The sequence below is a fragment of the Camarhynchus parvulus genome, chromosome 5 (genome assembly GCF_901933205.1).
Source record: "Camarhynchus parvulus chromosome 5, STF_HiC, whole genome shotgun sequence".
Taxonomy (NCBI): Eukaryota; Metazoa; Chordata; class Aves; order Passeriformes; family Thraupidae; genus Camarhynchus; species Camarhynchus parvulus.
Genome location: NC_044575.1, coordinates 58,241,256 through 58,268,184, shown reverse-complemented (window position 1 = coordinate 58,268,184; position 26,929 = coordinate 58,241,256). Strand labels below are relative to the sequence as shown.

General features: G+C 44.0%; 1 protein-coding gene across 11 annotated transcripts in view; it reads left to right on the top strand.

Annotated features, from left to right (window-relative positions):
* KTN1 (kinectin 1) overlaps positions 1-26,929 on the top strand; it is an 80,089-nt gene that overhangs the window by 29,898 nt on the left and 23,262 nt on the right. For 8 of the 11 annotated variants that reach the window (XM_030949224.1, XM_030949231.1, XM_030949225.1 and 5 more), the window contains exons 5-26: positions 1,426-1,556; positions 3,926-4,042; positions 8,100-8,240; positions 10,112-10,218; positions 11,509-11,641; positions 12,677-12,764; positions 13,057-13,223; positions 13,824-13,892; positions 15,544-15,581; positions 16,170-16,260; positions 16,525-16,593; positions 17,316-17,353; positions 17,470-17,560; positions 19,762-19,830; positions 20,886-20,920; positions 21,048-21,138; positions 22,486-22,554; positions 23,830-23,867; positions 24,497-24,587; positions 24,748-24,816; positions 26,330-26,367; positions 26,819-26,909. In XM_030949224.1, coding sequence (XP_030805084.1) covers positions 1,426-1,556; positions 3,926-4,042; positions 8,100-8,240; positions 10,112-10,218; positions 11,509-11,641; positions 12,677-12,764; positions 13,057-13,223; positions 13,824-13,892; positions 15,544-15,581; positions 16,170-16,260; positions 16,525-16,593; positions 17,316-17,353; positions 17,470-17,560; positions 19,762-19,830; positions 20,886-20,920; positions 21,048-21,138; positions 22,486-22,554; positions 23,830-23,867; positions 24,497-24,587; positions 24,748-24,816; positions 26,330-26,367; positions 26,819-26,909 — 1,871 coding nt within the window. The remainder of the gene's footprint in view (positions 1-1,425; positions 1,557-3,925; positions 4,043-8,099; positions 8,241-10,111; positions 10,219-11,508; positions 11,642-12,676; positions 12,765-13,056; positions 13,224-13,823; positions 13,893-15,543; positions 15,582-16,169; positions 16,261-16,524; positions 16,594-17,315; positions 17,354-17,469; positions 17,561-19,761; positions 19,831-20,885; positions 20,921-21,047; positions 21,139-22,485; positions 22,555-23,829; positions 23,868-24,496; positions 24,588-24,747; positions 24,817-26,329; positions 26,368-26,818; positions 26,910-26,929) is intronic. The other 3 variants (XM_030949234.1, XM_030949227.1, XM_030949226.1) reach the window with 2 other exon arrangements.

Here is a 26,929-nt window from a genome sequence, read left to right as displayed (position 1 = left end):
CCACATTCCTGAGGCTCCTGTTGTGCTGCTGGCTCAGTGGCTGCACGTTACTGTCCTGCAGCATCAGAGCCCCTCACGTGCTCCTGTCCCTTCTCATTTCCTTGGCACGCTGTGACCTTCTCCATGAACTCCTAATTCTCCTGTGTCAGCTGGGATTTGCCCTCCCAGTATAGAAATCTTGCCCTGCTCTAATTGTAAGCTCCTTGGGTGCAAGGGCAAGGTCTCTGTGCCTTCAGGGAGCACAGGGCTGGGGCTGCTCCTGGCCCAGCTGGGATCAGTTCCTGGGCTGTGGTCTCAGCATCTTGGCATATTCCTGGTAGCAGCATCACTGGTGATGTCAGTGCAACACTGGTGTGAGCTGAAGTGAAGACTTAGTTGGGTTTAGGACTAGGACAGAGTGTGCTAGAATTCCTCAGCACTCCCTCCCCATGCTCTGTCATTCAGTGATTTTATGCTTGGTAATTTCTTTTAGGGCATAGAGTCACTGCTGCCTTTTTGTTCTTCATTTATTTCTCAGACAGATCTTTGGGTTTGATGTGTTAACTTGATTTCTGGGGCATGTTTAGCACCTGTGGTGACCAGACCTCTCTTCATGATCTATGGGACAACTTCTGACCAAGCATCACTACTGAGCTTCTGCTTTTTTTAATTCTTCCCATCCCTTCACACACTTTTGGGCACTGGTGAATATTTGGCAGGGATATGGGGTGCCTTGGTGTTGTGCTCCTATTTTCTGGAGTCAGAGGGCCACCTAATGACCTGTCTATGAGCAGCCTGTTTGTGAGCAATGGTTTTTATTAGAGAAAACAGTTTTGTTTCAGTGGAATTGTCTTTCCTTGTGTGTGTCTCTTTAAACACTTGGTCAGCCATTAAGAGGGATCTTACTGATTTATCTTCCTACTGCTGAACTCTTCTTGCAGCAGTTCCCTCAATCTAAATTTGGAAGTTAATATTTTTGTCTTCCATATATTGTAATCAAAAATGTGCCAGTTTTTTAATTAATTAACTTTTCATGTGCATATTGCTTGTGCAGCCAGGCTGTCCTCCAAATTGAGAGCTCAGTTTAAATTACTGTCATGATACACTGGAAAGGACTCTTGAATTTTTCACATTTATGCTATTTTTCTCCTCCAAAATCTGTGTCATGCTTTGTCTTCTTGCTAGCAACACTATAAACGTTACCAACTGTGCAAACAGAGTGGTGGGATTTTCTCTTTTCCCAAAACTATCAGCTGGCAGATTGTTATCGGGTTTAAATTGGAGAGATGTTGTTTTTGCTGAATGTTCATGACCTCTTGCTTCTTGGCATTTCAGACTGGAATTAAATATAATGCATAATGATACCCCATCACATGCTGTTTCAAGGCAAAATAAATAATTCTGTATGGAGTCCAAAGTAAACAAATCCTCCCTTCTGTGTTGCAGAGAATGCTGAAGTAAAATTCAAGGATTTTGTAACATCCATGAAGAATATGATCTTCTCTGAAGATGAGGCCCGCTGTGTAGTGGAGGTGTTAAAGGAAAAATCTGGTGCAATTCATGATTTCTTGCAGAAGGTGAATGACTGGAGTGTGGGGGGAAGGAAGACAAAACTGATTAAACAAACAGAAATTGGAAGGGGTGCTGTCAGATGAGCTCTGTCAGTGGGATCTGGGCAGAGTCTGCCTTTGGGAGGCTCTCTCCAGCTGCTCTGTGCTTGCCTGGCATGCAGCAGTGAGCTGTCAGATGCCTTTGTGCTGCCATCTGCCATGCCAGGGGTGGCTCTGGCCACTTGGGGAGAGCAGCAATGGCCATGGAGAGCAAGGAATCAAGCAGGAATGCTGCTGCTGACACGTGTGTGTTGGCACCGGGAGGGATGGCTGGTGACTTTTGGGAGTGATCTTTCCCAAATGTGTAAATAGGATAAGCTATGGGGGGAATTCAGAACAAGTTCCTGTGGCTGTGCACTTGATCAGCTAATTCTGTGTTTTGCAAGTCTATACAATGTAGTTTGACTTCTTTGGATATTTTTCATAGGATTGTAGGGCACTGCAGGTTTGGAAGGGACCTCAAGGGGTTTGGAGTGGTCCAGCCTCCTGCTTGAAGCAGGACCAGCTCTGAGGTCAGCCCATGCTGCTCAGGCCTTTATCCAGGCTGGATATCTTGAAGCCTTCAGGGAATGGCTGCAAAACCCCTCTGGGCAACCTGTGCCAGTGCTTGGCAGTTCTTTTTAATTCTTGTAGTCGACACAGAAGAGAATGGTGTCCACCAATATCTCATCAATACAGAATCTCACAATCCTTGGGGTGGAAGGGGGCTCTGGAGGCCGTACAGTCCAAGCCATGGCTAAGGAGCCAGGTGAACAGGAATGTGTCCATGTGGATTTGGAATGTCTCCAGAGAGGGAAACTCCACCCCTTCCCTGGGCAGCTGTTCCAGGTCTGTGCCATCCTCCAGGGAAAGCAGCTCTTTTTTCACGTCGAGGTGCAACTTGTGTTTTAGTTTGTGGCCATTGCTCCTGGTCCTGTTGCTGGGCACACACCTACTCCTCCCTGCCATGACTCACTGTGGGTGTCACTTTGTGCTTGTCACATCCTGTGTGTCACACTTGAGCTCTTGCAGTCCTGTGTTCCTCTGCAGACACGGTACCAGAAATGCAGAACTGGCTCCCTGTCAGTCCAATTAATGCAATAATCAGAATAACAGCACAGTTTGGGCTGGGAGGGGCTTCAGGAGGCTCTGCAGTCCAGCTGCCTGCTCAGAACAGGTCCAACACTGAATTCTGAGCAATTTGCTCAGGGATTTGTCCAGTTGCATCTTCAAAACCCCTAAAGACAGAACTCAGTAGTGCTGCCCTTGAAATGGTGTTGCCTGTTTGAGCAGCTACCCTGCTTGCTCTGCCTTTTTTTTTTTTGCTTTAAAGGAAGGTTTGGTGTTAAAGCTGAACCTTTAGGATGAAAACTAGTTCCTGGGCTTATAGACAACAAAAAAAAGTGGGTTTCTGTAGGTGGAAGTGTGAATTGTGTTCTCTCTGTAGCTCATGCAAGTCCCTGACAGTGTGTTTGTACTGCAGGCATGCACATTACCACTAAAGGAGAATTTCCAAACAAATTCAGGGTCCATTTATGGTACTGACACTGCTTTCCTTCTTCAGTTATCACACTTTAGTGAGTGATGTCCAAGTAGTCCAACCTCCTCCTCAAAGCAGCACCAGCTCTGAGGTCAGCGCAGGCTGCTCAGGGCTTTATCCAGTCTGGGCTTGAAACCTGCAAGGGCTGAGACTGCACAACCATTGCACTTCCCTGAGTCAAATCTGAGCACAAACACATAGAATTTGTGCTCTTTATTACATTTATTTCATTTGTAGCACCAGTATGCAAGTAGCATGGGAATTGTTCCTCTAGGTGTATTCTCTGGAGTATCTCTGAAACTTTTTGTGTCAGTGTGCCAGCAGAAATGTAACTACATCAGCTGGACGCTCTCCTGGGAAGTGGAAGGAGACACCAGATCAGTGTTTCTTTTTCCCTTTGTGGTGAGATATTTCAGGCAATTACATTTGTTGAATTATACCTGGCCTGAGTGTGGGCTGGACCAGCTGATCTTGGAAGTCCTTCCAACCACAGTTATTGACTGAATCAGCATCTCTGCATCTTTTCCCATTATTTCTCTTAATGGCTGTTCTTTGTTTTCCCCACTGCAGCTCTTTTCCAATGGGAAGCACCTTAAGAGCCCATTTACCCTCTTAATTGCTTTCCATGCTTTCAAAATGCATTTCTTTGCCTCATGAATCCATTAGTGGCAGAATTGGGTACTGGTGGTGCCACGTGCATCGTGCAGATGGAAAATTTGGGAGCAGGAGGGAGTGTTTCCTCCTCTCAGGTTTGCTCTGCTGCCTTTTAATGTGCTGTGCCACTACTTGTGGTTATTTTTATGTCATCCTCCTGCAGGCCAGCAAGGCTGAGACAGCTGCAGCTCTGCACCAGCTCCAGGACAAGGAGAAGATGCTCACAGCAGTGAAGGAGGAGGCAGCTGTGGCAAAGGAGCAGTGCAAGCAGCTCTCCCAGGTAAATACTGAAATGTTGATGGGTGTAGAGGGGAGCAGGGATTTGGAGGACTAACAGCCAGCAAATGCTGGTTTACTCAGCTAAGCCAAAAGATAGAATATTTTTACTGAAAAAGCTTGCCAAGACACTACATTTGACTTTACAATGTATTTATTCAGTTACTTTCCAGTAGTTTTTCCAGAGAATTCAATTTACTGAGACTTGTAAGCTGAGCTTGTTTTTCTTTTCAAATGATTACTTTAAAAGCACTTCCTTCACTACTGTGAGACTTTCTGTGGATGCAAATATGAAATGTCTTTCCTGCATCACAGTTTTAATTTGGTCCATAGTGTAGCATTCACATCCCTGTGTGTTTTTAGGCACAACAATCACTGGTTTTCTTCAAGAAGGAAGATGCAGAAAGTGCAGAATGTCTGCTTTTGGCCCCTGGAGGTGCAGCTCTGATTGCTTTGGACTTAGAGGGATGCTGATGCATCACTGTCAAAACTGCTTTATGAAAATTTACTCTTTTATGAATGTTTCAGAGGAAAACAGTTACAGTAGACCAAATAATGAGGCAGATATGAGAATTTTGGAGGCTTAGGAGAAAGATTTGTGTGTTTTGGCTGGTCTGGAAGCACATGAGCATTAGACTCAGGAAGGCCACGTCGTAGGACATAATTTGGGCACAGAAAGCTGGGTGGCCAAAGGTGGGAGCAGAGTGGCCAGAGGATGCAGGAGTTGGGAGATGAGAGGGGAAGAGGGGAGTGGGTGTTGTGTGAGCTCCTGGCAGGGCACAGCTGTTTACAAGTGGGATCAAGAGGTAGGTTTGGGATAGTCAATGGCTAACTGGAGAGAGAAGGGATTTGTGATGTGTTTGGAGGGAAAAAAGAAACTGGCTCAGGACTGCAAAATAAAATTGGAGAGAGTGATCTGCTGCTGAAGGAGCAGAGGGAATGGATGAAGGAATCTGAGTGTGGGAAATGCAGATGTGGTTGGGGAAAAAACATCTGCAAAGTGGTGCTTGTGAAGGAGAGGCAGGAGCTGTAGAGAGGTGGGAGTCATGGGGGGGGGTTTCCCATCTGAATTGGGGAAGGGAAAAGCTGGGAGAAAATGGATAAAAGCCAAGTTGCTGCAATGTTGAGGTATCAGGACAAACAAGGGATAAAGCTCAGCTTGACTGATAAAAGCTCTTATCTCCCAGTTAATGTGTTTCTCTGAAAGCACTGTCAAAGCTAAAGGTGCTGTAAGGTGCACAGTGATTCCTGCAGGGATCTTGATAAAGATAATACCTGGAGAGGATAAATGAGAGCAGGAGCTGAGTACCTCAGAACTCAGAGGTATTTGGCAAAACACAAACTAGGGAAAAGTTAGTTTTCCCAGGATCTCTGGTTCTGCCCTGGCAGGGTAGCTGGGTTATTGAGAATTACAAGTGAATGGTGGGATTGGTGCAGGGATAGAGGAGGCTGCAGTGTGTCCTGGCGCCCTTCTTTTAAGTGCATCTTAGTTAAAAAAAAAACATGGAGAAAGATTTGTTTCAAGCTGTCTGTATTGTATTTGCAAAAGTGGCTTAAAACTTGGGGTTTGATCTACAAAACAGAATAGCTTTTATTTAAACTAAAAGGTGAAAAAGACTATAATTACTCCAAAGAGATGGAGGGTATTCAGGCTAGTAATTTAGAGCATTTAAATTGTGTCAGGACTCCCTGGCAGTGTTAGGATTTGTGTGGCTGAAAACACCTGAAGCTTGGGCGGTACAAATTCCTATTTGTGTGATGGCAGCTGCTGAAAGCTGCACTTAATGGTTTTGCTTACTACAGCAAGTGCATTTATATTGCAGAGGGGGAGCTCTGTGGATTTCTCAGGTGTCTGGGTTGAATTACTGGCTAATAAAAGATTAAAAAGCAATGTGTATTTTCATCTGAAAGCTATAATGTGGCATCATGCTGGTGGGATTCAGGGCTTCTCTGGCCTTTGTAGTGCACTAATAGCCCATCTCCTGTGGCAAAGCTGTTGGCTTTGCAACCTGCTGCAAAGCAATTATTTTGCTCTAAAGTGCTCTATTTTGCCATGGTGCTTTACCTGTTCTTCATTTTGCTAAACTTGGGATGAAAGTCTAAAGCTTTGTCCTCTGTGATATCTGTGGTTTTAGTTGTTAGGACTCTGTAATTTGGCCAGACTTGATAGAAATGAGGCTCCCATCTCTTCTGAGACAACACGAGATCAATGTTTAAATTGGCAAACTTTTTAATAAACCTGAGATTCATGATAATACAGGATCAGTGTCAGGTTTTGGAAGTTTGGTTTGATTCTGTAAATTTGCTGAATGAAGATTTGATGCTGACTTCAGGAAGGTTGTGAGTTCAATCCTCAAACCATTAAATGTTGGTTTTTGGCTGCTTTTTTCTCTTGTTGAGGTTGGGATTCAAGGTACTCCAGACAATAGTTTGCATTCAGATTAGGTGTTTATTATTTCTTATTTATATTACAGTTTCACAGGTAGTGAATTCTGCAGTTCTTCACTAACTAGGTATAAAATGGTTAACAATCTTTTGCTATAAGGTTTTTTAAGGCTAAACTATCTAATTAAGAAATGACACTTAAATTATTTTCACTTTTAATGCAATAACTAATCACTCCAAGTCCGCAATGCAGACTTTTCTGTCCAATTACAAAATACCACCCAAACCCAGGAAGAAGGAAGGAAGGAGGAGGGAAGGAAGAAGGTTAAGAGGAAGGAAGGAAGAAGGTGAAGAAAAAGGAAGGAAGGGAGAAGGTAAGGAAGGAAGGGAGAAGGTAAGGAAGGAAGGGAGAAGGTAAAGAAGGAAGGGAGAAGGTAAAGAAGGAAGGAAGAAGGTGGAGAAGGTAAGGAAGCAAGGGAGAAGGTAAGGAAGCAAGGGAGAAGGTAAAGAAGGAAGGGAGAAGGTAAGGAAGCAAGGGAGAAGGTAAAGAAGGAAGGAGAAGGAAAGAAGGAAGGAAGGAAGAAGGTAAAGAAGGAAGGAAGAAGGTAAACAAGGAAGAAGGTAAAGAAGGAAGGAAGAAGAAGTAAAGAAGAAGGAAGAGGGTAAAGAAGAAGGGCTGGCTTCTGCCTTAAAACTTATATCTTGCTCTATAGATATTACTATATTTTAAAACTCTAAACTCTAAGTTTTCCCCCCTGTGGTATTACACACTTCTAATCAACTACACACCCATAATCCCAGTTTTATCAATCAATTTTGGAAACCTGTTTCACAGCCTCAGGTAAAATTTTGAAGTGCTCTCCTGGGAGCCAGAGTCTGTCAGCACAGCGAATGTAAAATTCTCAGCATCCAGAGCTCTAACAACTTCAGTTTGATGCACACTTGCTGCATTTTTAGTTATCTTAAAAGACTCTTGGCCTTAAGAAAGCAGCAGTGGGAGACTTGACTTGTTGTCGGGATCTCTAGCTGGTCAGAGTGACTTGGAGAAAAGCTGGAAAGTCTCTTTTCCCAGCCTGGTGCTCAAAGAAGGAGTCAGAGTTCTTCAGTTCTCAGTCTCAAGGTTGTTTATTTTATCTTATCTGTAAAATTCTTTCTCCTGTCCTGCTGAGGTTCGCACAGCAAGACAGCCCAAGGCACTCTGCCTGCCCCAGGGCAGTGTTATGTCTTTATACTAAAAACTACATGTACAATGTTTACAATTACTTCCCAATACCTATCACCTATGTTAGACAGTGAGCTTCTACTCTAAACCAATCCCAAAGTGCCAACATCACAGCAGAAGATGGAGGCCAAGAAGAAGAAGAAGAAGGAGAAAGGCTGGACACACCTAGATCCCTCCATCTTGCCCCCCTGAATCCCCATTCTAAAAACCCCAAAATCTGCTTTTTCACCTTGTGATAAATTCCCTACCATTCTACTTAATTTGTCATGGCTTGCAGATCTTCATTTGAGGTTGGTAACTCGCTCCACGGGTCATAATCAAAACCACAGGTGTCTTGGGCTCTGTGCCAGGGTCTCTGAGCCCCCTGGCAGGGGTCTTGGCTGCTCAGGACAGCCAGAGGGATGTCCTGGGTCCTGACAACTTGTTTCCCTTTGTCTGTCCCTTCCCACCCCAGGAGCTGGTGGCAGAGAAGGAGAGGAACGGTTTGCTCACGGCCAAGATGCGCGAGCGCATCAACGCGCTGGAGAAGGAGCACGGCACCTTCCAGAGCAAGATCCACGTCAGCTACCAGGAGTCTCAGCAGATGAAGATGAAGGTAAATGCTTTGCCAAAACTCCTGGAGTCGGTGCTCATGCATAACTGCTGAGAAATCGCTGCAAAACTTTGTGGTGGATTCCTGGTTTTAAGGAAAGGGAGTTCTCACTGATGGTTTTTTTGAGGTGTGTAAAGCCCAGTGCTGGCCAGGCAGCTGCTCCCTGATCTAGTGACTTTTCCTTCCTGGTGTTCTGCTGAAATGTTATTCAATTAAAGTGTAAAGTCTAATTGAAATACTCAGCTGAAGGGAGCCACTAATGCTGATGATCATTTACCAGCAGATAAATGTCTCTAAGATTACAGGACAGAGTGACAGCATCGCATAATACACGTGAAATATCAGTGCCTGAGGGAGTGCTTCACTGGAAGTATTTGCAGAGCAGCCACTTGTGGTTTTTTAAGACCCTTGTTACTTTCTATTATAGTTGCTTTATAGTGGAGTGACCTCAGAAGGGTTTGTTTCATCAGATTTAAATGTTTAACTTAGATTTTTCTAAGGAAAATGGCCCATCTTAGGCTTAGATTTCATTCTAGTCATTTTTCCTGCATGAATGTCACAGCATCAAGCCCAACATGTGAACTTCCCAACTTCAAATTTGTATCTTCTGTCATGGCCCTTTGGAGAGCAGCATCTCTGCAGTTTTGAAGCAGAGGAAACTTCCTTGGAACCTGTGTAGATAACTGGGCAAGGAGAGGCTCTTGCTGCTGGCTGGGGAAGGAGACTTGGGCACACCTGGGAGACTTCAGCAAATACTGCTGTCCCAGGCTGAGCTGGAGAAAGGAAATACAAAAGATGCAGTGCTCTGGTCCTGCTCCCTCTGCTGATGTGCTGCAGCATGGCAGAGGAGCTGAAAATGGTCACAGCTTCCAGCTGGCTGGGGTTTGTGCCCCTGCTTTTCTTGGGATCTTGTTGGCATTAAAAAACAAAACAGGCAAGGAAAAGAACCCCCCCCCAATAAATGTCCAAGGCCCAGCTTGTTATGTTTTTTTGGGGCAGAACTGGAGGTGGCTGCCCTACAAGGGACTGCTCCCTGCTGCTGGGTTGTTACACAAACATTTATTTGGATTTTCTGGTGTGAGAAAGGCTCACTGATGAATCATCCACTTGATGAAACTGGGTCCTGGAATGGTGTCAGCCATATCTGCAGACTGGCACTGATAAAGGAAGAGTGTTGTGTGTGCTCAAGGATTTTCAGAGCAGACTTTTGGGCTCCAGCACCAGCTCTGCTGTGTCTGCGTATGCAGAGTCCATTTTTTTCTCTTTAAATCCTGTCTTTGCCTTTGTTCACACCATTTTGAACCTTGGATTATCAGGGCTTCTTTCTGCCTCAACTTTGGAACCTTGCTGAAAATCAGAATATTGGGTGAGGAGTAGCCTTTTGCAGTTTGCATGCTGTAATCTCTGTATTGTTAGGTTCTTTTTACTCTTCCTGTTTTTTTTGAAAGGAACAGTAAAGGAAGATTGTCTAATGATAATTCACAGCATGTTTGTTTTATTTCCCTTTGGAAAAGTGATATATTGGTATCCAGTTATTGATAAATATCTCAGTTTATGTAGCTGAACCATTGGTATTCTGAGTAACACTTAGGTAGCCTTTTAAACAATAAAAAAGGTTGCCTGATAAATAGGTTGATGCACTGATATAAAAGGAAACCTGTGCTTTGATATGAGCACAAGGGTCTCAGTAGCACAGTTTAATTTAAGAACTGGTGTGTGAGGAAGGAACAAAGCTCTCCCTCTCCCAAAAATCCACTTAGTTTTATTTCCTGAAATTACTGTGATATCTTACCTACTTGTACAAGCTGGTTTCTTTTGTTTTTATTGCTCCTTAGCTTAATCTTTTCCAGAATTGATCTTTCTTTCCCCATCAGTTCCAGCAGCTCCGTGAGCAGATGGAGGCAGAAATAAGCCACCTGAAGCAGGAAAATGGTATCCTGAGAGATGCTGTCAGCACTTCCACCAATCAAATGGAGAGCAAGTATGTTGGCAGCTCTTTGGAGCTCTCTGTGATTTTTAGCCTCCCCTGAAGAGTTGTTCTGGCTTCTGCTTCTTTTGTTTCCAAGTCCTTGGCTGTCTCTGAATTAGTGGTTAAGCTGGGAACACAAATATTTTGGGCTGGACAGGTAGCTGGTGGTGTTTGCATTGAGCCAGGGCTTTCAGAACAAATATTTGCCTTTTTTTCAACTTGAAGCCTGAGCTTTTAGGCTGTGCTGCTGAGGCTTTAAGAGAAAGAAGTGCAGCAGTGCTCAGGCACCTCTGGTGTTTTTGGCAGGGTGTGTATCCTTTAAGAGGTGCTGATTGTGGCCTCTTGAGACAACAGCAGCTGTAAACTTACATATCAATACCCTGCAGTTGCTGGTGCTGCGGGGGTGGCACTTGGATTTATTTGCTGGTGTTGCAAATGGTTGGAAAAACAAAATTTGTCTTTTGGGAGTTATGACTTGGGCTACCCCTGAGCTGGCAGGGAGGATTTTGTGCAGCTAAAAGCTGAGCACCCTGTTTAAGGTGTGTAGAAGACAAAACTGACACAATATCCTCTCTCAGATATTTATTACTGAATGTCAAGTGCTCAGAGAAGGATGTGGAACCCCTTCATTTTATGTGTCCTGTTCATTTATATGAAGCATCATTATCTTTCAGACAGTTATCCTGAAAAGGCTTTAATTCAAGCAAACCTGAGATAAAAGTGAAATGCTTTTTACTTGCTTAGGCACAAAGGGGAACCTCTTAAAATTCTTCCCTTGGGCTGAACAAATGCATCTTCTCTCCCAGCTGAGAAAGTGCATCAGATACCTCCATAAGTTAATAGTCAGGTCAAGGCCAGGAGGCAACAAATATTCTGAAGAAAAGTGTGCAGTTAGTCCAGGAGGAATAATCCTCTGCAAGCAAGGATCAATAATCCTTTATGGGAAGAGGAAAAGAATGTGAATTTCAATGTGAGACCTTTCCTCTGCTGAGCCTCTTTAGTTGACATCAGCCTGCCCAAACCTTGCCAGGCAGCTTGCAGACCTCTTCCAGGAGCTGCTGCTTGTGGCTCCTTGCTGACCTTTAATTCCTGACCCTGCCTTGTGGCTGCTGACTTGTGCTGCTCACCTGGACCGATGGTTCTGCTGCCGTGGCCAGGAGTACCTGACCCTCATCCCTTTCCTAGCAAAAACCATTTCAGAGGGGGAAAACACCCCAAACCCACCCTTTGGTTGCAAATGCATGACTTGCTGTTGACATTTGAGGAGCAAACCTGTGGCAATGTTTGTTTTTTTATTTGCAGGCAGTCAGCAGAGCTGAACAAGCTGCGCCAGGACTACGCCAGGCTGATGAATGAGCTGGGGGAGAAGAGCAGCAAACTGCAGCAAGAGGAGCTCCAGAAGAAGAATGCAGAGCAGGCAGTGGCTCAGCTCAAGGTGCCTGGGGTTTGCTCTGCCTGTCAGGCTGTGCTCAGGGTTTTATCTGAACTGGGATGTGAGGCAGGTGGGAATTGCTTGAGCTGCTTGTTTCAGATGGGCTCAGCCAGCCTAGGGCTTTGTTTAATGGTTTTATTCAGTGCACTGGGTTTTGAGTGATTACAGACCTCCCTGAGAAGTGAAACTTACCTTCCAGGTAAATATCTTTTCAACATCACCAATTAAGCTTTTTACTTTGCTTTCTGTGAGAGTACAGTTCCGACAGGAGTTGGTACTTCAGAGCCATTCATCCAGATGGCACTGTCCTTGTGAGGTTTTTGTTTGAAGCTACATGCTTTTGCTTAAATGTATTTTAAAATAAATCTACTTTTTAAAGAGTTAAGTTAATTAACTCTTAATTTTTAAATATAAATTAATAAAATAAATAGATTTTAAAAATAAATATACTTTTTAAAGAGTTAAAACGTAAGTGGACAGGCTTGTAGATAAATCTTTCTGTTTCTTTGGAAGAAAAAGTATTTTGATTTTTTTTTTAAGAGGAGAAAGTGTTTTCAGGTGAGAATGTCAATCCAGAGCTCATGATTTCTTTAATATTTGCAATTAAATCTTACATACCAGAAGTTCTCCCTGCCTTTTGCCCTGGCAGGTGGAGAATTGGTATCTAGAGTTGAGATGTTTTAATTACTGAATGCAGATTTATGGGATGCTTGGCTGGTCTGGCTTCTGGTGTTAATTCTGAACTATCAGGCAAAGATGGTACATTTTCATATTACAGAAACCATTCTGTTAAGAGCCTATAATGAAATCCTGTTCACAATTTGCCTTTCAAATTAATGGGCTGAACTAGTCTAGGAGGAGGATTACAGAGCACTCTGTCTCTCTGATGTGCCCTAATGGAAACAAGAAACAATTTCACTTCATTGCCATATGTTTTGGGACTAGCACTGAGGAGATGCACTCTGAATGCTTCAAAAAGAAATTAAAGGTAAAGAAATTAATTAAATTCTTCTCATCAACTCTTTCTTCAATGTGAAGGTCCAGCAGCAGGAAGCAGAGAGAAGATGGGAAGAAATCCAGGCTTATCTCAGGAAAAGAACAGCAGAACATGAAGCAGCACAACAAGGCAAGTATCACAAAATTCCCAAATAATTCTTACTGCAATGAACTGGCTGTTGCCATTTGTAAAAAAAGGGCATTATTGAATAAATGTCTTAAATAAAGCTCAGGTGAAGTCAGCCCTGCTTCAGCACCCCTGGGGAAAGTGTTTTGGGATCCCAGGTAGTCTGAATGCTGATGGGGGAGCTGAGCCTTGTTGGGGTGAGGTTCCTAATCAGCCTCCCCATTTACAGTGAAAATGATTTCCCCCAAAGTTAAATATTGACTTCTGAATTAAAATCCTGACATTTCTGCTGCAGATGTGCAGAATAAGCTTGTGGCCAAAGACAATGAAATCCAGAGCTTGCACAGTAAACTTACTGATACAATGGTGTCAAAACAGCAGCTGGAGCAGAGGATGCTGCAGTTATTGGAGGCTGAGCAAAAGAGAGCTACTGAGGAGGACTCCATGCAAATGCAGGTGCAGGTAGTATTCCTCGAGTGTTTTAAGGGTTTGGGGTTTTCCCTTTCACTCTGTGTCTGTAGAAACACAGAAATATCCCTGAAATGCTGCTTTAGTGAAGCTTCCCCACTGAAAAAAGGATGAAAAAACTCTTTTTATGGAGTGAGACCTTGTGTGTGGTGATTTGAGGATGTGTGGGGCCACCTCACACTTGGGGCAAGTCAGGAAAAGGTGCTGACCCCATTTCCCAAGCTGTGAAATGATCCATGGTGTGGGGAGCACCCTGGCAGAGCAGCAAACCTTTAATTTTTGTGTGATCGCCCTCCTCCTGGCATCAAGTGGTGAGAGGCAGCATGGACATAACCTTTGAGGGCTTCAGGGAAACCAGATGGGTTATGGTGGAGCAGGGAATGTTTTTCCTTGATACAGAACAGGTTCTGGTGCTTCCACTCCCACTGGTTGGTTGTAGTGGGGAGAAAAAACAAACCAGCATCTTTTGTAAAGTGTCTGACATGTAAATGCTGAACTGTTCTTACTAACATAATCATGGCTAAAAGCTAATCCTAGCAAAAGTGGAGTAGCTGCAGATCTCAGCCTGCTTTTCTTTCTGTGCTCTCTTACAAGGAGCTGATAGAGCAGAATGATGCTTTGAATGCTCAGCTTCAGAAGTTTCATTCACAAATGGCAGCCCAGGTACAGCATGTTCTCAGACTTCCTTTTGTAGTCATGACTTGTGAACTTTCATTAAAAGTAAGACTTTTTGTAGCTGGGTATGAGATGCAATGCTGACAGCAGAGACTTATTAGCATCCTCTTTTCTAATGTTCTTTAAACTGTTTTAAAACTTTAAGCTTCTTTTTTTTGGGGAAAAATCCATTTATTTCCTCCCATAATGGCTTTAATTTATAACTAAAGGGTACAGTACCTTTTTCAATGGTTTTTGTCCTGTAGCTTTGCATGTCTACAATTCTGTCTTGTGGTTCTTTTGGTCTTTCTGCAGTCCTCCTGTGAACCACCTGATTGTGCTTTTTCCCTTGTGGTAGCTCCTCTATCAAGCTGTCTGTTCATTTTAGTGCTGATTTCTGTGCAGAAGCAAAAAAGAAAAAAAAAATCACACCAAAACCCCACCAAACCTGCACAATGCCTTTCTCGGTTATTTTAACATTTTAAATTTTGGTGTAACTAGTTTCTTACAGACATTATTTCTGTTGTAAACACTGTGTAAAGCCTCAGGATCACTGGAGTTGCCTCCATGTAGAGGAAGGTCACAGAAATCAGCTCAGAAAGGCTTTGGGGGTACAAGTGGAGACTGTTCCTGTGCAGTTGGATGCTTCCTTCTTTTAATCATGGATGTGCTTGATGGAATTTGATTAAATTCAACATCAGGCTGAAAATCTGGCTTTGCTTGAAGTGCTTTAACCCATTGGGTGGGGAGAGCAATGAGGGAAGAGCCACTCTAGACTTCCAGCATCTTCATGGCCTGCTCCTCTCATCCCTTTAAGGGCTTGGGAAATAAATTCCTATGGAAATTGGACTTTTGGTTGTGAGTTACACAGGGAGGGTGCTGGAGGTGTGTGCTTTCCCCAGGCAGCCTCAGCTAGCCATGAAAATTCAGGGATGTTTTTCCAGCATGCACAGTGGGGGTGAAAATAACATTTTGGAGAAGGGAGTTGGGGCTGCATCCTGCTCTGGATATCAGGGGTGATGAAACTCCTTTAGTTGTTAAAAGGGACTGGAATTGTGAGCATGGAAGTTCTGCCACAGTCTGCAGAGGTCCCTTCAAATCCAGTGTGGTGGGTCTCTCGTGCCCTGTTGTGTGTGACAGCCTAGGGACAGGCTTTTTCCAGAAGGAAAAATGCTACTTGTTGAATTTGTGATGTTGTTTCTGTTCACAACACAACTCCTGATGCACTGGGTGGGTTGGTTTTTTTCCCCCCCTTTTCCCCCCCTTTTTTCCCTCTTTTTCCCCCTTTCCCTTTCCTTTCTTTTTCCCCTTGTTCAAATTTTTTTTTTTTTTTTAATTGGAGTATTATGTCAGCAGAATATTCCATAAAGCACTCAGTTGCTAGGAGGGAAGTACTGGTGAGCCTGTGGCTTGTTTGAATCTAGTGAAGGACAAATATTAGGGGTCATTTTTCCCTTCATGTTGCACCAGGCCAGAAGGGAAGGGCCATTGCTATGTGTTGGTATTCCTTCAATGTTCCTTAGCCAGGAAATATTTGGAAGCATCCTGTGCCAGTTTAAAATAACCAGACAAATGCTATTCCTGGCTCAGTGTAGATGGGCATTCTTTGACTTGCTTTACTTCCAATTATTTGTTTTTTTTTTTTTTTTTCCTCCTGCAGACCTCTGCTTCAGTCCTGGCAGAAGAACTGCACAAAGTGTGAGCATCCATTTCCTCTGGGATTTTGGGATTTGGGAGGTGTTGCTGCCACCTTCCCTCCACTCACGTGCAGAGCATAGGGGAGGCACTGCTGAAGGAAATGTTGCTGTTTGTGCTTTTAACTCCTCATGAGACCACCTTGGGAGCTGGGAAACAGCTTCCTACAGATTTCCCTTCCCTGTCTGGCCTCAGGTTTGGAGTTTTGCTGTAGCTCTGAGCTCCAGAGAAAACAGCATCTCCTGTGTTCTTGATCCCTGCCTGTGTGCAGGGTCAGTGCAGCGTGCAGGAATGTGCGTGACTGTGAGAATTGTTGTTATTTGGGCTGTGGGGCTGTGCCAGGAGGCTTCTCCCTCTGGGACATGGGCTGCTGGTTGTGTTTCAGAGCTAGGGAATGTCTCATAAATTTTTTGGCAAGCAGACAGCATTTAAAATGGAAAAGCTTTTGGACCCAAAGTGTACAGTCAGCAGGATTTGGAGCAGGAGCTGGGCTGAAGGGCCAGGGTGTATTTTGGGTTTAGCCTGATGCTTCCTGCACCACTTCCATCTACATCTTCTGTGCTGATCTCTCTCTGTTTCCCTCTTGTGCAGGATTGCAGAGAAGGACAAGCAGATCAAGCAGATGGAGGACTCATTAGGCAATGAACGTGCCAACTTAACCAGCAAGGAGGAAGAGCTCAAGGTACAATAAAAGCTGTGCAAATGCCAGCTGATCTGGCTGCATGTACAGAATGAAGCCCCCAAGGCTGCTGTCCTTGGGTCTAGAAACAGCCTTTTCAAGTACAGGTCTGCTCTGCTAGGCAAGGCCAATGCTAGACGCTGGAAAAGCTGTTGATAAGGAAACTTGTGGATTTTCCTTCCAAAAATCCCCTGAAACTTCACCCTGGAGAGTGAAAGACACTCTGTGTATGAACTGCAAATGCATTTCTTTTTTTCCTTCCTTCAGGTCTTACAGAATATGAACCTCTCCCTGAAATCAGAAGTACAGAAGTTACAGGCTCTGACAAATGAACAGGTGAAACAGTTGTTTTGCTTTTCCTCCCTTCCAGTACCTGTTCTGTCATAAATGCAAATGCAGATCTGTTGGCTTTAAGCAAGCTCTGCTTAAGCACCTTAATGGTGTGAGGCTTCCGGATTGGGCTCAGATCTGATTCCCTGCAGTTCTTAGAGCTGCTCGGAGCCCTAATTCTTCCCTCTCCTTCACCAGCAAAGTCTTCTACTTGGATATCCAAGTTACTGGAAGCATTTTGCTTGGTTGGTTTAGATTTCCAGGCATGCAGAGTGCAGGCCACTTCACAGGAGTGAGCACAGCTGCCTGTGAATATGCAGGCCTGGAATTTGCATGCAAGAGTCATAAACATCCCCCCCAAAAAAACCCCAAAGCCCACAGCTCCCCCTGCCTCACCACAGAGATGTTCTTAGAGCCAAACAAAATGCTGTCCCTGTGTTGCTGCTATATGGCCTGTTCATTACAGAAGTGGAAATGAAGTGTTTAATTAGAGATAATCCCAGTTGTCAAATGAATCTCTTGGAGATGGTTTTCCCTTTGTATAATTGCATGCTTGTAGATTGGTGCTGTAAAAGTGCATGAAGACAAGCTTACCCATTTCACTCTTGATTTCAGTCATGTGCTGGGAGGCCAAATGACTTGTTCTAGCTTTTTAATATTGTGGAATGAAAGGTTGATTGAATCATGTGATGTATCCTAAGTCTGTGTTAATCCTCTTTATAATCTAGGCTGCTGCTGCACATGAGCTGGAAAGGATGCAGAAAAGGTAAATAGCTCTGGGATTTGATAAACAATGTTTATCAGTCTTTTATGTTCTTTTTAGTAATGCTTTTTGTAAGACTTTGATGGGGAAATGTGTTTAACTGTTCTGCTCTGTCTCAGCATTCACATAAAAGATGACAAAATAAGAACTCTTGAAGATCAGCTTCGAGAAGAACTCGCTCAGATTTCAAACACAAAAGAAGAATTCAAGGTAAGAAACAGAACACGTGTTTTTGTGCTGGTTTTCAGTAAATTTTCCAGTCTCCAGAGGTTGTGGAGCAGCTGCAGAACAGTGAAATTGAACTGACCTTTGGGTGCTTAGGTAAATTAGAGTGTTGTGTTTGTAAGGCAGGAGCAATGTGGGATGTCACAGCAGAGTGAGAGGTGGGACAACACAAGTTAAATGCAGTGTCTGACTTGTGGAGAGAGAGGGCTTTGAATTCTGCTAGAGGAGGTTGGACAGTAAAAACTGTTGTGATTTCCCTGCATTCCACCTGCAAATGTGCCTTTCAAGGCCTTGGTGCTTTTGTTTGGAGTTTTTGCTGCTTGGATGATCATGCCAAGCCTCTGTTTTCTGTCAGGCAGATGTGAAAATGCTTATTTTAACTCTGCCTCTTCCCACATTTTCTCATAAGGCTGCAGCTCAACTGCTGAAGCTTTTGTTCTGACATCTGGGGTCTGCACAGCAAAGCTGCTGCTTGTTTCTGGGTGGTGTGTGCAGAGAGCAGCTTAATTCCTCCTTGCCCTCTGCCACCTTGGCCTTTTTCTTCTGAGCCTGGGCTGCTGGAAACAGAGAGAGAGGTGCTGACTCCATCCCTTGAACTCCTCTAAAGCCTGTGGTGGGTGCTGCTGCTCCTCTGATGTTTCTGGTGTGAGGTCAGTCCTTCTGAAGCTGCCACTGTCACCTTGGTGAGTTTGCTAGTGAGGAACAGAGTGAGTGGGCAGTGGCAGAGGCAGGATGCTTTTGTTGGAGAAGCCTCTGGAGTCTCCTGGAGCTCTTTGAAGCAGGCAGTAAACTTGATTCTTGTATTTAAGTGCCACTTTCAAAGAGGTTTTGATGAGAGTTGCTTGCCAGGGCTCTGTAGTTTCTCTAAGCTGTCAGAAGAGAAGAGGGAAGAAGTTTGTTCAGTTAATGAAATAGGAAACAAAGCACAATTTCAGTTGATTTTTGGAATAAAGCTGTTGATTGACTCTTGTGTGCTGGGTCACAGGTGCATAACCAGTGTGGGAAGAGGTGGCAGGCTGGGGGAAGTGGGCAAGTCTCAAGTTAGTGCCACTCTCAGGGCTTTGTGTGGTGGAACATTATAAATGGTAGGTGAGGTGAAAATGAATGTGAGAAGAAATAGGAGCATCCTTTTAGTGTGATGGTTCCTGTAGTAACTGTTCCCAGGAAAAAGGCCTTGGAGGTGTTATGAATGGTTATGTGCTGTAATCAGTTCAGTGCTAAAGTAATGGCAAAAATCACCTGCAGGCAGTTCCAGCAGTTCTTGGGAGGTGAATAGAGAGCTGAATGCAGATCATCAGCATTGTGATGGTGCAGAAATCCACAGTGTGCTCTCAACATGAAGATTATGTGCACTGCTGTTCTCTCCTTCCTCCTGTCTTTGATCCCAAACAGAAACCAGACCAGTGCTGTTCTAAATGCTTCCACCTAAGGAAGTGCTGCTTTTTTTCCCAGGCACATGAAAGAGGGAAAAGCCAGGTTCAAAACAGAGGAGTGCATTTGATCCTTACTGTTGCTGTCTTTTCCTGCTTGTGTTTTCCCTGTGAGATTTTGGGGTTTTTGCAGACCGTGTGTCCTGCTTTTCACTTTTGTAAAGCACCAAGCAAGGCTTCAAAAAGACAAAAAGCAATAATAGAGGAGGATTTTAAAACACTGTCTGTTAAGGGCTGCTGTGACCATTGTATGGAGCAGGAATGCAGGAGGAGAGGCAAAGTCTGTTTGTCCTTCCCATCCACCTCTTCCCAGGTGTGGGAGCTGTGCAAACCTCTCTGTGCTGGACTGCCAAGTCCTTGCTGTGCACTGAGGCAGCTGAAGGGAACTCAGAAAGGGGATCTTGGATGATTTGTTTCACCAGATGAGGTTTTTGTAAGAGGCAGTTATTAAATCTTGACACAATGCTGGTGCTGCTTTAGGAGGAAAATGTTTTTTCTGAGCTTCTCACTTTTGGTACTGTCTGATTCTCTGCCAGGGAATAAAGATGGTAACAGCTGAATTTCTCATGGGACATAAGGACAATACTTTTGTCCTTAATACAGAAAAGCAAGACAGAGAAGGAAAGGACTCTTGAAGCTTCCAAAGAACTCTCTGTAATGACTTCTGTGCTATTTAATTGCCTCTTTGCCATTATGGAAAAGCTGTATTTAGGCTCTGCAGTTCTGAACTGATCAAATGCCTCCATTTTCTTCCAGGTTCTGAAGGATCAAAACACAGCTCTGCAAGCTGAAGTTCAGAAGTTGCAGACTCTGCTGTCTGAGCAGGTACAACCAGTGTTTGCTGAGCTTTTATCAAATATCTTCTGTGCTTTTAATTTCTTCAGTGTTTTTTCTTAACCTGGCTGTAGGCTGAGCTGGTTGATGTCAAAACCTGATGCTTTTTTAGGTATTTTCTCTTCTGTGCAGGGTCAAGTAAGGCAGTTGTGGCTGTCTTGTAGACCTAGTCAGGAGTGTCCAAACAAAATCTGGATTTTTTTCCACTCCTGAAGACTTACATAGCTTAACACAAGCAAGAACTTATTTCTGCAACCACTCTGTCCCTTGGAAGTAGAAAAGTCTTTACCTTGTGATGTCTTTTGTCTCCTGCCCTGTATTTGTGCCCATGGCTCACCTGCTGCAGTGGTGCTCACAGGGTGCTGCAGGTTCAAAGCTGTTGTGTTGTTCAGCTCCATCTCCTTTGGGATGTTCTCTGGGAGAGCCCATATGAACATCCCTGACTTTGCACCATTGTGGAATGACAAAAATTCCTGAAACACTGGAATAAGACTGGCAGGAGAGGAAACTTCTCCTGTACTCCTGTTAGTCAGGAGCTCCCTTTTGGAGCTGCTCCTTTTACTCTGCTGGAGAACCAGACCTGCAGCCCCTGCTCCTCTGGCTCTGGCTGATCTGGTGGCCTGCCTGAAGGGCTGGAGGTGATTTTGCTTGCAGGCTGGTTTATGTTTCCCACCTGCTCTCTCACAGTGTGGTGGAGTTGAGGAATCACAAATGTTCTGCTCAGTGAGCCTCAGGTGGAGCTTGTGGTTCTGATAAATGCTGAAAAGGGGCAGATTTTTCAGGTACTGAGCTGGCTGCAAGTCCAGCAGTGTAAAACCATCAAGGCATTTGGGCTGGATCTGTCCCTCCCCTGAAAGATTGATTTTTTTCCAGCATCAGTATTAGACACATGCCATGAGGACTTTCTCTCCCTACTTTGTTTTCCTTTCTGGATTAGTGTTGTAACCAAGCTTCTGGTGAAGTTGGTGCTTTCCAATTATTTGCTTTTTAAATCCCAAACTATTATTGATCCAATTAATGATGGCCCTATTTTTTTTTCTTCATAGACAAACAAAGACTTAATAGAGCAGATGGAAAAAAGGTAAGAGACTTTGTTTTGAATCAGAAGCTAAAATAAAGATTTTGGTGGCAGTAAGGTTACTGTTGATAGCTAACTGCCTTCAAAGTTAAATTCTCTTTTTTCTTAATTTTCACTCTTGCTTTTTCAGCATGAGAGAGAGGGATGATAAAATCAAGACAGTTGAAGAGCTGCTTGAGGCAGGACTCATCCAGGTGGCTACTAAAGAGGAGGAGCTGAAGGTAAAATCCCTCTTATGATCTTTTCATGGGGAAATGGCGATTAAGTGCTCTTATGCAAGATGAATGTTGGAGTGCTCACAGTTCAGTCTGAATTCCTTCTGAACAGGAAAAGCACCTTGTGAAGATGAGGTTAAAACCTTTTATGTAAGACAGACTAAGCATGAGCATCAGTGGAGTAGAATAAATACTCTCTGTGCTTAGTCTAGGACAGATTTTGCCAAAATACCCTTTGGAATAATGGGAATATATTTCTAGAGCTGTACATTTGATTTAATCCCCAGCACACCTCTCTTGAGGAAAGGGTGTTTTGTAAAAACTTGGTATTATAGAACTTCCTTTTTTTTGGTCTTAGTTGATAATCTGAAGGGTTAAGTGGGTTATGAACTAGTGACATTTCTGGGATGGTGATAAAGTTATTTCCTTCCTGTTTATTTCTAAAGAAGGCAGTGATGAGAAGCCTGGAGAGCCAGTACAGAAATCCCCCTGTCTGTTTGGAGCTGGCTCTTGCTGGAAAGGCTGTGTCCACCTGGGCACAGCCAAGACAATGTTCTTCCCTTTCCTAACGTGCCTGAATTCCAGGGGCATTGCTGCCCCCCCTGTGCTGGGGAGGGCTTGTAAACCCTGAGGTGACTGAGCAGCCAAAGCTGTGAGCACCCCATAGACTCCTTTAGGCTGAAAAACCCCCTGAGATCAAGCCCAGCCATCCCCAGCCCTGCCAAACCACATCCCCAAGTGCCACACCCACGTGGCTTTTAAATCCCTCCAGGGGTGGTGGTATTTTGCAAGTTATTTGTTTGAAATAATATTTTACAAATTTTTTAATAATGCTGACAGTGATGTTTAGATTCTGTGATTTTTATTCTGGTAGTACTGTTCTGTACAAATGAAAATCTTTGAATTCTTCTTTATTTTGGATGTTATTATTGACTCTAGAGTAGGATCTAGACTGTTAAAGCCCATGCTGTTATATAATTTTTATTTATATTCCCAGAGTGGTGAGAAGCCTGTCTCTGGGAGAATCCCAGTATTATGTAAATACAAATAAATAAATGGGCTGTACAAAAGATGGGCTGTAATATGATTTGTTACATTTGTTTTTCTGACCTCTCGGCTCAGTTACAGCACTCTCACGTTGCCCTAATTTCCTATAAATTAGTGTCCACTCCAAGTTATCCGTGGTGAATAATTAGTCTGTTGAATACTTTGGCTCCAACACCTGCAGAGGGGAGTCTCTTCCAGACTTTCAAAGTCTTTCACTTATTCTAAAAGAAATTACTTTTCTCTCAAGCTTAACACTTTTTTCCCCCACAAACGAGGCTTTCATTATCTCTGTGTCTGCTTTCAAAGGCCCTGAGAACGGAGAATTCATCTCTGAGAAAAGAACTTCAAAGCCTGCAAATTCAGCAATCAGAACAGGTAGTACTTTTCATCTAAAACTTTTATTACACCTAAACTAAATCTGAAAGAATCTTGCTGTGGTTGCAAAAGTCAAGGGAGGAAGGTGGAGTTGCCTTTGAAGCCTGTTGGCAAAGCATCCTGTTTTCTTTCAGCGTTGGTCTGGGAGCTGATGCTTCTGTCAAATCTTTCCTTTGCAGAAGTGTCAGAAGCAGGGCAGATGTTCAGGATCCAGGCAGTGCTGCCTGGGGCTGGTTTGAGTTTGAGGGTGAGGGGTTGGAACACAAACCCTGTGAGGAACCCCTGAGGGAGCTGGGGCTGCTCAGCCTGGAGAAAAGGAGACTCAGGGCTGCCCCCATCACTCTGCGCAGCTCCTGAAAGGTGCCTGTGCTCAGCTGGGGCTGGGCTCTTTCTCCAGCAGCACTGACACAACCAGAGCACACAGCCTCAAGCTGTGCCAAGGGAAATACAGGTTGGATAGCAGGGAAATGTTTTTTACAGAAAGAGTGATAAAGTTCTGGAATGTTCTGCCCGGGGAGGTGGTGGAGTCCCCATCCCTGGGTGTGTTTAACAAAGCCTGGATGTGACACTGGGTACCAGGGTTGAGTTGGGGCTGGGTTGGACTGGATGATCTTGAAGATCTCTTCCAACCCAGTGATTTCTGTGAATTCTTTGAGTTTGCCATGCTCTGAAATGGTTTGGGTCTCCTTTTGCAGAAGCCTGGAGCAGCAGGCATGGCTGGCAGGCAGCTTGTACTGCCTCAGCTTCATGATGAATGCTTGAGCTTCCCAGTGTGAATCCCCACTCTGCAGGTGTCACTTATCCCCTTTCTCCTTGTGTCTGCTCAGTGACACTGTCAGTGTTGTCACTTCTGATGTGCTGGTCAGGAAGGGCCTTTCCCTGACATCCAGCTCTGCTTGGACACCTCAGGAGGGCAATTAGCTCCTAGAAAATCATGTCTGGAAGAGGGGAGGCACAGTGACCCTGTGGAGATGTGCAACAGTGTCAGTATTAAAGGGCAGCTGATGAAATGATGGTCCTGAACCTCACCCTCTCCTGGTAAAGTTGGTGTGGGTTTGCTTTTGTTTTCCTGGAACTTGCAGCAAGCTGAGTATTACCGCTTTGCCAGGAGCTGGAGACTAATTTTCTCAGGAGCAGCCAGATAAGTAAAATATTAGGCTGCTACATAGTTCCTCCAGTGCCAGAGAGCTGCAGCTCTCTATCCTCACCCCTCAACATTCACAGATTGTTTTGCTCTGTTCTGTTTTTCCTAAGATGAAGCTCTGTTTTTCACAGGTTTCCTTCCAATCACTGGTGGAGGAACTGCAGAAAGTGTAAGTTAGTGCACAGATTTAATTTTTGATTAATTCTCTCTGTCTTTATTCCATGACTACAAGTGTATTGCTTCCCTGAAATAATTGCCTTTTGGCTGGGTGACGTGTGTGTGTGGCAGGAAGCATTTCCATTTTTGAAACATGTCACAGCAGATCAATACCTGCTGAAAATTCAGTTGCTGCTCTGCTAAGCAGTTAATTTCATAAACCTGGCTTTGACTAGGTGAGGAATTGCTCTGATTTGTCAGATAATCATTTTTGTTCAGTAGGCTCTTGAAAAGGAATAGGATTGTCCCCTGTGTGTTTTAAGTTGATAAATACTTTGCTGGAATGTCCAGTGAAGGCTGATTTTAAGTGTGTGTCATTCCAGGCACTCTTGATTTCTTAATTTGCATTTTTTGACTGTAATAGTATTGATTTAGCATGTGAACTGCTGGTCATATAAAGCCAGCTGATTCTGCACTAGTCCCAGTCTTATTCTCCCTATTTGTTCCTCCTGCCTGGTCCCACTGTGGATCCCTGAAGCTGGTGATGGGATGTGATGTGATAGCAGGACCAAATTCTGTTTATTTGCTTGAGCAGCACATTTTTTTTCAGCCAGCTTATGGTGTTTCTCTGCTCTTTTTAAGGATCCACGAGAAAGATGGAAAAATAAAATCAGTGGAAGAACTCCTACAAGCTGAAATCCTAAAAGTAGCAAGCAAGGAGAAGACTGTTCAGGTATCTGTGTGCAATCCCTGCAATTCCTTTGTGTGTTGGTGCCACAACCACATTTGTCTGTTACTGCATGGCATTCTACAGTGATCAATCTGTAGCATCCATTTTTGTGGTGTTTTTGTGTTTCCATTGTCCAACCCTGTCTTGTTTTGTCATTGAAAAGGCTTTGACACAGGAAATAGAGGCTCTGAAAGAAGAAGTAGGAAATTCCCAGCTTGAGATGGAAAAACAGGTAAAATACTTTAGTGGCAGCAGTGTGAACCAGCCTTGCCTTGGATGTGCTGCTCACTGTTTTTGTTCTAGTGTGTTCTGTTTCACTGGTGAATGTCCCTGGGTAAGGAACTTTTTCATGCTGGAGCTACACTGTTCTTGGATATAAAGCCATAAAAATGTAGGATAATTAATGATATCCTTCAGAAACCACACACCTCTGGAAGCCTGAGCTTTTTGGGCTTTTAGTATAAACTTTGGCAAGAATTGCTGTAGTTTAATGCATTGCAACATGAGCTCTGCCTGGGCACACTGTCCCTGTAGTAAACATGAAACCCTGGGGCATCCCTGGGGGTGACAACTTGGAAATCTCAAGTGCTGAAGTTACTGCTCCTGTCTGGCCTTTCTGTGTTGCTGGAGCAATACTACAGGCTCAGGTAAAAACCAAGACTGTTTATTTTTTTTTCCCCATTGCCCAAAAAGAGTTCAGTCTTGGCACAGTCAGTTTTACTTTAGCTGTCAGGAATGCAGGGATGGAGGAGAATGGGCTTTTTTGGCATGATTGCTGTCTGGCATCCAAAGCGAGGGAAGCCCACGTTTCCTCAGGGAGCCCATTCTGCAGGCAGCTCAATCCTTTGTGCTGTCAGGAAATGTGCTTGTTTGTGTGGGTTGTGATTTTGGTCTGCACTCTTTTCAGTCCCTTTAGCTACATTCCAACGTGTCACCCCCTGCTCAGGGTTAGAGTTTTGTCCTTTTTAGGCAAAGCTTCACAGAATGTGTTTCCGCCTTGGGCTTTTCCTCCAAAGCAAATTTCCAGGAACTGAGGGAGTTATTTGTGTGTATTTCCTTCCCTGGAACTGTCAGAGCCCAGAAAAAAAAAATGCAGTTTAGATTTGCTGTTTCTGGAATGCTCTGTGAGGAATGCTTGCTCCAAAGGTGATGTATCTGTGCACCTTTTGGTTTCCTGCAAACAGAAGAGAGATTTTTGGGAATGTCTGAAACTCCTGCTGTGTTGTGGTAGAGGATTGGCAGATAACCACTGTCAGGCTTTCACACAGCATTCAGAAGTAACATTCCCACTAAATCTTACATCTCCAATCCACATTCAGCCTAAGAATGGGAATTTAAGGGATTGCTGACTTTTCAGAGAGCCCCAAAAAGCACTTCCTTATGCAAAGCTCTCAGTGGCCAGGGATGATCTCTGTGGTTGGAGCTGCAGTTGACAGTGAGGTGGTTGGTGGTCACAGTCACTCTCAGCTTCTTCCTCTGTGTCTCCTGTGGGCCTGCTTGTTGTTCCCATTTGCACTGTTTCCTTTGCTGCTCTGGAAGTCATATTTTAAATGTGGAGAATGTAAATAGTTGGAGACACTTGGTGCCTTGTAATTAAAAAAAGTGCATTTATGCTTACTGCAGTAAATGGTGCCACTTTTGAAAATGTCTGGTAGTTTTTCCCTGTGTTTCTCCATAGAGCAATTTTTAGCATTTGTGTGCCTTTTCCATGTGCATTGAACTGAAGTGCTGATTATTTTCTTTAGGTCACAATAACATCACAAGTCAAAGAGCTTCAGACTCTGTAAGTGCAGTTGTTCGTTCTGGTCTGCCCTGTGCACCCCTTAAATTCAAGTCAGGATGGAGGGATGTGGGCAAGGCATGGTGGAAAACCTGCTTTGGTAACACCTGAGCTGTAGGGTGGGGAAATGATCAGTCAGTCCCTTGTATCCCCAGCTGGGGAGGAGCAGGGAAGTGTTTTTGGGTGAGGAGAGCACACGTTTGTGAAACCCCTGCAGTGTGTCAGCACAGTTTGCTTTTACCTAATGAGCAGTGCCACTGATCAAGGGCATCTCCTGCTAACCCAGGCTGAAGTAGAAGTGCTCACACATTGGTTTTTAGTAGGTGAACTGTGCATGTGCCTTTGATCACAGATTCTGCTTTTGTTAGGTGCTGTAAATCATAGGATGTTTTATTTCCAGATGGATGAAAGAGCAAAGGGTTTATGCTGTGTTTGTGTGTGTTCAATGGCACAGGTTGAAGGGGAAGGAAAAGCAGGTGAAAACCATGGAGGCCTTATTGGAAGAGAAGGAGAAAGAGATTGTTAAGAAAGGAGAATGTCTGCAGGTAAGCTGCTTTAATATTCT